The sequence below is a fragment of the Pleuronectes platessa genome, chromosome 4 (assembly GCF_947347685.1).
Source record: "Pleuronectes platessa chromosome 4, fPlePla1.1, whole genome shotgun sequence".
Classification (NCBI taxonomy): Eukaryota; Metazoa; Chordata; class Actinopteri; order Pleuronectiformes; family Pleuronectidae; genus Pleuronectes; species Pleuronectes platessa.
In genome coordinates this window covers 14,486,852-14,497,223 of record NC_070629.1, presented here as the reverse complement: position 1 = coordinate 14,497,223, position 10,372 = coordinate 14,486,852, and the positions used below count along the sequence as shown (strand labels likewise).

Here is a 10,372-nt window from a genome sequence, read left to right as displayed (position 1 = left end):
CAACATGAAACTTCACTATATTCTACACACTGATTCATTAAAAGCTATGAAACTGCGGGCTGCAGGGAGGGGAACAAAACCATTGGCAAGTGGCTGGGAGGTTCATCTAGAGACACCACTGTCTAGCTGGTTCTTGTTTTTAAGAATACCTCAAAGCAGCACACTCATCTCCTGCTACTGCTGCTGCTGCTTTCTCATTATCTACTGGGATCGCGACTTCAACCATTCACCATGAGCCTGGCGGACTGGGTGTAACGAGCGAGGGGCTGGCGACAAATGGATCACTGGATGATCCTTAAACTCCAGCGTGTGTCTGACGTCCTCTCTTGCAGCCTTCACATTCTTGTTCATAAGCAGGGAAAGGTAACAGCTCCTCAGGCTGCCACTACCCAAGTTCAGAAGTCTGTCTGAGGTAGGGGAGAGCAGAGGTTAAAAGTCAGTGCGAGGGTCAAATGGACAGAGGATTCCAAGAGGTTCAAAGCTGCTGTTGTGGGGCTGGAAGGGGTCATGGGTTCTTCACGGAGCAGATCATAGACGGATTCAACTTTTACACGCTCCACACTCCTCAGCTCTGATGTTCAGACTCTGGTTTGTTCTGACACCAGCAGAGCCGTCCGACCTCTGCTCAGCGTACAGAGCCAGGCTGTGAAACTCCACTCATCAACAAAACAATCCATCCCCCGTGAGGGTGTGACCTGCGACCCCACAGTGGCTCGCTTACATAACCATCAGCGAGCAGCCCCCCCACCCCACTCCTGTAGTAAACTGCTGTCTTTGGCGAGTTATGAGCCACAATAAACGCAATCAGCATCTTCAGGTGTAAAATATATAGTAAATTATTTATTAACTATGTTACACAATGTCCATCCTCAGCAGCAGAAGTTTTACTAATTAGGGCACAGCTGGCTATTTCGTTTTCTAGGTCACTACAGAACAACAACAAAAAATAAATCAAAATATACATTCAGAAAACCTTCGGGGACTTTTAAAAATTAATTTAGTGAAACATTTCTGTATAGGATTATATATATACATACACATACAAAAAATGTACAGTAAAAATCGCATACAGTATCAAACATCTATATGGAAATGTTCCATTAAAAAAGGTTTTTTTTAGTGCAAAAGCATTTTGTGATATAAAAATACTGGGTTGTAATTTTTCTCTCTGATAAGAAGAATAGAGGACATGGGATGTGTGTGAGGTGAGAAGGTTAGAGGTGTGTGTCTGCGATCGGGATTCGTCTCAGCTCAACGATTTGGGAGTTGCTCATGCTTCCGCCGTCGTGGCTTCCGGGGATGGACTCGCTATCGCTGAGATTAAGGCCGGTCCCTAGAAGAGACACAAAAAGTTTAATTAATCCTCAATCCGTAAAAACATGATAAGCTTAATTTCCATTCATGTATCAATATATATATATATGCATAATTATCTATACCATGTATTACATATCCCTTACTCAACATCAGGAACACAAACAGCCTTGTTGGTTCAGTGCAACAAATCTCTGGTGCCAATCAGTTCCAGTGCTAATCATCTGTCACATTTGTCTTATTAGTGCCAGCATGGTATTATGTAATTCTGTATGTGATAAACTGTGGGTTATCAGAGAGCGTAATGGCCTGTATCTGATCCGTCAAGGTAGCGAGCCGTATATGAGAACAGGGAGGCACACACAGCGACTATTTATCTGACAGAGGATGAAGCACACAACAGGCCTTTTGGGAAAAATAATGACATAATGGAAAGTTATGACATATTGTGTGTTTTTTCTATGGTCATAAAAAATTACCCTGCTTTAGGCAGCATGTATATAAATGAGTTGAGAAGAGTTTGGAGTGTTCAAAGGCAACGGACTAAGACACAAGAGATATCTCTCCGTCTTTAAATCAATTGAACAACTGCTGCAAGATTTCTCAGCATTGCAAAACATGATATTTTAAACACTTTAATGGATAAGTTTTGTATGAACCACAGCTCTGCTACAAAAAGGACTGTTTGACATATCTAAACATTTGTCATTTCTCAGAAGGACACAGTTTGTTCATTTTATAAAAAAAATTGAATAATTTTAGAATATTTCTTGGGCTGGGCATTATCAGAATCATATATCACACATCAGCATGATGCACTGTCAGCAGAGACACATATTTATATACAGTATTATGTGTCCTGCATTCAATTCTTTGCCTTTATGCATTGAACTGTAACCTTTAGAATGAGGCGATATGTGACATAACCAGAGGAGTGCCCAGACTTATGATCCTTCATGCAGAGAACTGTTGGTTAAACAGTAAAACTGTGTGTATGTGTGTGTGTGTGTGTGTGTGTGTTAATGGTTCACGACCAAATGAGGTGTGAAGACCCTCATTACAGCACAAGTTACTGACCCAGTCAGACAGTTATGTAATTGTGTTTCTCAAATTATCTTTCCTGCTGACTAACTGGTCGGGATTAAACATGGCTATAAATCCAGCGTGGCACATATGGACAAAGAGAAGATCAGAGGTCACCAGGGGAAGGGTGAAACAGAAACATGTCCTTGTGACCCACGGAGCAAAAATGCAGTTTCAACAGAGGAGTTTATGTACATAACCCAAGTTTATCTGCTGATTGATTTTTTCTATTTTTATAACTCAACTTTTGAGTTAGCGTTCTATTTTAAGATCAGGTGTCCGGTGGAGAGTCACATATTCTTGAGGCCCTGCCAGGGACTTGCGAGGAGCCAACTGCTTTGACTTAATTAAATCTTGCAAAGTTGCCTCTTTGCTTCACTGAATAATATGAATGATTGCTTCAATCTGCTGAGTTTGCAGAAAAGGGAGCAATCACTCCCCTGGTTTGTTCACTGCAGCTCCAAAGGGTATCTAAGGTTGAACGGCACACAGACTCAGGACACACACACACGTCTAAACACACTTGTCTTGTTCGATTTGATCCGGTCACCACACGATTCAGCTGGAGATTCTCTGCTCAGACGCCTTCACAACAACACAGCAATCTCTGGAGTGTTCAGGTGAGAAGTGCAGGATGTAACATTTGAATTCTACTGCAGAGATAACGTGATTTTGTTCCATTTGGTGATTCATGCGTGCGTGTTAAAAATGTCATCAACAAGCCAACTCGCACGCTGTGAATCCTCCAGAGGATCTCCTGCTCTATTCACACAACGACATCATCTGGTAATCTGCTAGGGGATAGCAAGAGCAGCTCCGGAGAATATCTGGAGCCTCGTGCAATTTGTGTTCTCACCTACAATGTATTTTTGGAATCCAAGACTCAAACAACCAAGTGAAGTTTGATGTAAGTTTCAAAATGTAAAGCCTGCTGCATCCCAGACAGGGCGTCCAACCCGACCTCAGGACTGCAGCTTTAATGAGCTTAAAACCATCAGAGTCCAAGAGCCGCTCGATACCTGTCGATGATTATTCCAGAATCTCAGGAGATTGACAAAGAAATTCAATCTGACCTGAATCAGTCCCATTAATTTCAGGGTTTAATCAGTGTGGTCTGTTTATCTTTACTACCTGTTTCTTATCTCTCCCAGAGTGACCACAGACTCCTGCTCTCATAATGATGAGAGACTAAATGGTTTTCATTAGGAAAAACTATTTGGCATTAATGGACAGTAACAGGTACAATGAGCGATAAATAACCAAAGAATTACAATCACATCAGAGATTTGTTTTGCCTTGACTGCTTGGTCCATGGAAGTAGTATCTTGATGATTAATTCACATTTCCTGATGAAACTGAAACACCACCCCCCCCCCAAAAAAAAAATACTCAATGCCTCTACTTAGTTTCCCAAAAGGTTTTGTGATTCAACATTTTAAGTTAATGAAAAGAGTCCAAAATTAAGATTCTCACTAAATCATGCTAATCTTCATCTTCAGAACAAGAACAATTACAGAGAAGTTCAAAATGAATATATTATGATAACAAAATATTCATTACAGCATTACGTGGTATCTCAATTTTGTGATTTGACACAAAAATTTATCTTATATCCTTTGAGTGTCCAAAGGTTTATACAAACCAAATAACCCTCACAATTCACAATGCATGTAATATGGTAGGAAGAGCCAAACAGCAGAAAGACTTAGATTTGAACCTAAACTCTTCATGACATGATTCATGACAGCATTTATTCAGTATTGAAGACGGTACAGTTCAGGTCAGACAGCTCGGCCCTGCCTGTAGAGTTATACTTCATCAGACTGCTTGTATGTGAAAATGACTCCGGTGGAGTCGTCTTTCTGTCTCACATCGACAGCAGAGGAGAGTCCTGATGTGCTCAGGCTCCTGTTGGCTGGCGCCCAGCTGATTCTCATTCAGACACAGAGAAGCATTTACCCGGCGATATGAGAGAGTGAGGAGAGGAGCATCTGTGTGTTTGTATGAGTGTGTGTGTGTGTGTGAGAGTTGGTGATATATCAGCCAGCAGTTCGGCCCCTCAGCTCATTAAACATTGATGGTGATGGAGGAAGAATGGTTTCCATGGCAGCAGAAAGATTTAAGGTCAGCAGCAGAATAACTTTCTTTACACACACACACACATATATGAGGAAGAGTTGAAGACATAATTTATAATTATAACAAAAAACGTTTGACGTTGACACAAAATATTCAATAATCTTTTTATGACATTAAAATACCTTACAATTGCCATGTAAAATATTTCATGTTATTATGTGATCATGTATATTCTTACCACATGCAACTAGGGTTTGCATGTGGATACGTTTTGCAGAGGATGCAATATTTTATTTATATTAATATATATTATTATTATTATTTCAAGCTTGGGTCTGGTTTACCAGTTAGCATCCGCCATCTGGTTATCATCCGCTAACTAGTTAGAATCTGCTAACTGGTTAGCGGACACTAAATTCGGTATATTTATCTCACACAGATGTCCACTACTATTTCTGTGATTCTCTCGATAAACTTAATTATTTTTTGGAATGTTTTAAACTAAAATACTTTAGCATTCATCTGTTGTTATAAGGATAATTCTGATGTATCAGGTGAAGATGTGAAATAATGTTGATAGAACTTTTCTGTCAGTAAACTGATGAGCAGACATCTCATGTCTGTGTTGGTGGGATCCTCACCAGTTTTTAAGGCAAATATGAGGTCATCAAACTCCTGTGACTCCTCGTCAGTAGTGACCATGTTGGTGTTGATGAAACCTCCCTCTGTGGTGTAGGTCCCCATCACAGGGCTGGGTTTAAACACGCTGCTATGCTGACTGCTGTGCCGCAGAGACGATCGCTCCCAGTCTGCTGACACCTGGCACACACAGACACACAGTACAGTCATATGAGCCAAGACACAGCAAAACACCATCATTAACTATAAGTACTATAGTTACAATCAGCCTATTTGTGAGATGTTAAGTTTTACCTTCAAAGTAGTGCATTTATATATACAGCACTTTTCAAGTTCATCTTATAAAGTGCACACACAAACACACACACACACACACACACACACACACACACACACACACACACACACACACACACACACACACACACAAACACATACACACACACACACACACACACATATAAATGCCTAATTCAGAGAATGGTTTGGTCTGTCAGCCGTGTAATCATGTCCGTGATGAGTTCAGGTCACGCAGAGTGCACGTTGTCCAAGCACCCCAAAGGGTTAAGTCCAACCCACAGGGTTCATGGGGTGAGAGAGGGGTCAGTGGGTTTTGGGTTTCATACTGATTCAGCCTTGAGAACATCATGAAAGTGATGCTGCCAGCACAATGATGTACATATATATGTATACTCTGCATATATTAGTTACTATGGGGATTTTCCTTATGATAAAAGCACATCAATTATACACAGATTCTTTTCCACATGAATCACATGAATACATTATCTCTTGTTTTCCACTGTGTTCATATATTATGAATGGCTGATTTTTCCATGCGCATGCATAAATGTGTGTGCATGTCTACGTTTTTTTAGGCTAGCTGGGCCATAACTGGTACAGAGCGTCCCGGTGACGTGAACAAAGCACCATCCGGCACCTCAGATCTGTCACCTCCACTTTGAGAGGAGGAGGAGCAGGAGGAGGAGGTGGAGGAGAAGGCAGCGAGTGGATGACTCAAACCTTTCAATAAACCAATCACCCCACAATTTAAACGTTACTAAACCTATTCTAATCTCACTTCAATTTCCTTTCAACCAATCCACTCCACAAATAATCGCTCATCTACGACTTAGATCGCCGATCTTAGCTTTCATTTATCTTATTTGATTTCAGAGAGACGGGAGGGGACTGTGCTCTCATGAATAAAACAAGATTACTGGACTCCTGTGTGTGGAGGGATAACCGAAGAAAAGGGAGGGGGGCCTCGAGTAAGGAAGTTAAACCTTCTCCCTTTTCTCTCTCCTCCTTTCTGTTCCTCCCAGCAGCTCAGTCCTTATAAGGTATTCTCCAAGGACTAAGTTCGTCGAAGGGACTATAGAAGTGCTTCATGTGTGTTTGCATGCTATGGGCCTGTATGGCAGAAAGGTCATAATAGGAGTTTATGAGGGTGATAGTGGGAGGTATCAAGACTGACCGTTTACACAAACACAAACACACACACACACACACACACACACACACACACACACACACACACACACACACACACACACAAACACACACACACACATTACATAATGAGAATCAGTCCAGAGAGTGGTGTGAGTGTGAGTGTCTGAGAGAGTGAGCACCGATGTTCTCAGTGGAGCCACACTCAGCTGATGTGAGAAATGTGTGACCGAGGAGCGGGAATGGGCAAACAGAGCCATGGGAATGAGGGCGTGGGAGAAAAAAAGCAACTAAGGTGATAGAAGGCGAGGGGAAAGAAAGCAAAGATAGAAATTTAGTTTTGGAAGGAAAATCCCATTTCTTTTCCCAGCTGACGTTTTTTCATTCAAGATTTTTGACATGTTATTAACAAAGTTGTGGAGTACTGGGGATACAGAGATGTTCCTCCGACAAGGTTTATTGATATGTCATTAACAGTGGTTGGTTTATAAGTTCAACTGAACCAGTTTTAAGTTGCATAAATGGATGATACTGAAGCCCATATATACATAAGACCCAGACCATAAAATCCACCATAAATGTCCTATATAGTTATGAGAGGTTGACAGTGGGAAATGTAGTGTACTGTAAATAAACTATAAGTGGCTTTATGCATGAGTGCCAAAAAGTATGAGTAGAAATACTGTAAATCCATATAATTTAATATAAACAGTATATCTATATTTGATTATGTGAATGTATCTGGCTGTGTTCTGACCTGGCACATTAACCAAGTGGACACTCTGACTATGTCGGTTCCCACCCGCCACTAATATTTGTCCCGATCAAAAATTCTGATTGGATCTCACTTCAATGCTCTATGTAGAATTAAACATGTGCATAATTTCTGTTTGCAAAGACCAAATGATCTCATCTTCAGCCAGTTGTTGTGTGGGTATGTGCTGTTGTGAGGGAGAGAGAGAGAGGACATAGCAGGGACAGGAGGTGCTGAGCAAGCTCTGCATGCAGCTCTGCTTGCAAATATTTCATTTTCTAGTTTCTAAGAAATTGCTTATTGATTTGCTGTGGTCAATGTTGATATTCCGCCGATGGCCACAAATAAATCAATGTATGGGAAACACAGCTACAATTTCGGTTTGTCATGAAACTGTAGCGAGGCAGAGGACATCAGCTGCCTCAATAGTACCTTGGGTGCGCTCACACCTTATCATGTGACTGGACCCTGGACCACCTGAGACAGATCTGAACAGTGCCTGAGTCTCTGTGATAGCTCTCTGCATGTGAGTATCTGTAAGTCTTATACCTCCTCCATGGCGCTGATGAGATTCTGGGTTGATTTGCTGATGTCGCCCCCCACAGTGGTGGGTCCCCCTCCCTGGTACGTAGAGTCGGGCGAGTCGTGGCCGTTCATCTCCACAGTGTAACTGGCTTTAGTCGGCCAACACAGCTGGTTGTGCATGACGAAGTACACAGCAAACACATACAACCCCTGTAGCCAGAGAGAAAAGAAAAAAAATCAGCATGAATAAATATGTTACACAATCTCCACGGTTCTAATCCTGAATATCGATCAGTCTAAGCCTGACACATAGTCTGTCAATTTGCTGGCAGGTTTCATGATGGCTTAGAACCAAGAACTAAATGCTTTAACTAAATTGTACACATTGATACTCTTAAATAACTGGTTGCATTTATAAGCAATGCATTGCTATTGCAGTAGTTAAACCTAAATTTCACATCATTAGCAGCAGCAGCAGCTTTTCTTCCAGCCTGATTAATGGAGAGTTACTTCATCATCGGGCCATGACATCATTGGCACCGTGGTATTTCTGCCTGCTCCACTTCCTCGTCATTACCAAATCCTCCTGGTCAACAGCACCGGGCTGTGAATTACCCCAAGACACCAGAGTGCCAAATACCACAGGAGCTTCCTGTATTTCACAACACTCATCCATGGCTGATGACGGCAGCCACAGACAGAGATGGAATGCACAATGGAGTGGAGAATGAATGTTGGTGCATACAGGTGCATGCAAAGATGGAGACTCAGACACATTTAGGGCCTGTGGTTCAATTTGAAGTGAAAAGACAGAGCAGTGGTGGCAGAGAACCTCCTAAACTGACCCAAACCTCAGAGCTCCCTGCGTGACAAGAAGTTTAGTAGCATATTTAAACGTTAACACCACAGGCGTCTGTTTCATGTGCAACAGAGCCCAGCCAACAGCAGATCAGACAGACGATTAACAAAGAACAATAACACATGCCCAGCAGAAAAGTCATCGGCAGGTACACATGGGATAATCAAATGGATAAAAGGGTTCCATCAGTGGTGATGCTCACAAACACCATTAGGAACAACAACACCAGGTACGACTGGAAACTGTGTGTTAATGGCTGCATTGCCAAACTGGAATTTCCAGTATGTAAGTAAGAGAAAAAAAAGTCTGCAAATACAAACATAAAAAAATATTTAAAACATTTAAAAACATAAAACTGAATGTGGAACATGCTCACAGGTCATTAGCTGTGTTTTATAGCCTGAGAGAGTGAGTTACACAAACTGTCTGGTGCTGCACATCCACACAAAGATAGAGTTTACAGTTTGCATTCATGGACATATTAGAGAGTATTACTCTATTGTGACTTTTTAGTTTGCACCTTTTGTGTACGAGTATGACCACAAAATGAATTTCTTTGCTGCGTGATCACTTTGAACACGGAACAAAAGCAGACAGGTGTGTGCTCACGTCTGGGTGTGTATTTTGCTATTCATCACGGCGGTGTTGTGGGTGATACGCACATAACATTAGCAGGCTGCGCAGCCTGAGGAACAGGCTTTACAACCGTAGGCCTGTTATATAAGTGTTCCCTGTCTGCTGGAGAGGCCACGTCTTTAGAGATGGAAAGCACAGGCCTAAGGAGAGCAGGAAGAGCAGGGAATGTGGAGGGCTGGTGCGGCACAAAGCTTGGGATCAAAAGAAAGCAAAGAGGGATGGAAGAGAGAACATGAGCAAGAACATTCGGGGGCAAGAATGAGAAATAGGCTTTAGAGAAAAAACGATTGAAAAGCTACAGAAGTGTGTTTGTATTGTGAGGAACTAATGGGACAAAGAGACATAATTAAGTAGAGGTGATTCAAAAGAAATGGCGACTTAAGGGACTAGTGTGAGTGTGAGAAGTTGCTGTTAGAGACAGTTTAGTTCTTGTTTTAATTTGAATAATTGATATTCCCTTCAGTCCTAACTGTGGAAAGTGCTGTGAACATATGATTTTCTGTGCTCAGTTTCCCCTGAATCCTGATTCTTTGCAGGCTGGATACTGCCGAGTGAGTGTGTGTGTGTGTGTGTGTGTGTGTATGTGTGTGTGTGTGTGTGTGTGTGTGAGCTCAAGTCTTCTTAATAACACACAGATAGCCTGTCTATTTATAGCTCAATTCAAAGGTTGAATGAGAAATCGTGGCTTGAATTTGAATTACATTGGGCTGGTCAAGGGCTGTGATGATACAACAAATAAAGGTTTAAGCCTGGGTTGCTTTGGCCTACGCAAGTGGCTAATGTCGTTGTGAGTGTTTATACTTGATGTGTGTTGTGTGTCGGTGTTAATCTGTTATTACACAACCAAGCATCGAACAGCAGTCGGCTGTGAGGTTTCTATACCACTGTGTGATTCAAACAATGGAGCTGAGCAGATCAAGCTGGAGCTGGAGCTCATAAACATTAGACAAGAGTTTATTTTACAGAATTGATTGCGCTACGGAAAATGCGGTACAGGGAGGAGACATGCTGCCAAGCTGACCAATCCCAGT

The 10,372-nt window shown here is 41.8% G+C and overlaps 1 protein-coding gene across 1 annotated transcript in view; it reads right to left on the bottom strand.

Annotated features, from left to right (window-relative positions):
- Nucleotides 1-812: 812 nt before the first annotated feature.
- Nucleotides 813-10,372, bottom strand: part of adgrv1 (adhesion G protein-coupled receptor V1) — a 99,294-nt gene continuing 89,734 nt past the window's right edge. The window contains exons 92-94 of the mRNA XM_053421042.1: nt 7,871-8,056; nt 5,118-5,295; nt 813-1,333 (exon numbers count right to left, since the gene is read on the bottom strand). Coding sequence (XP_053277017.1) covers nt 1,215-1,333; nt 5,118-5,295; nt 7,871-8,056 — 483 coding nt within the window. The 3' untranslated portion in view covers nt 813-1,214. The remainder of the gene's footprint in view (nt 1,334-5,117; nt 5,296-7,870; nt 8,057-10,372) is intronic.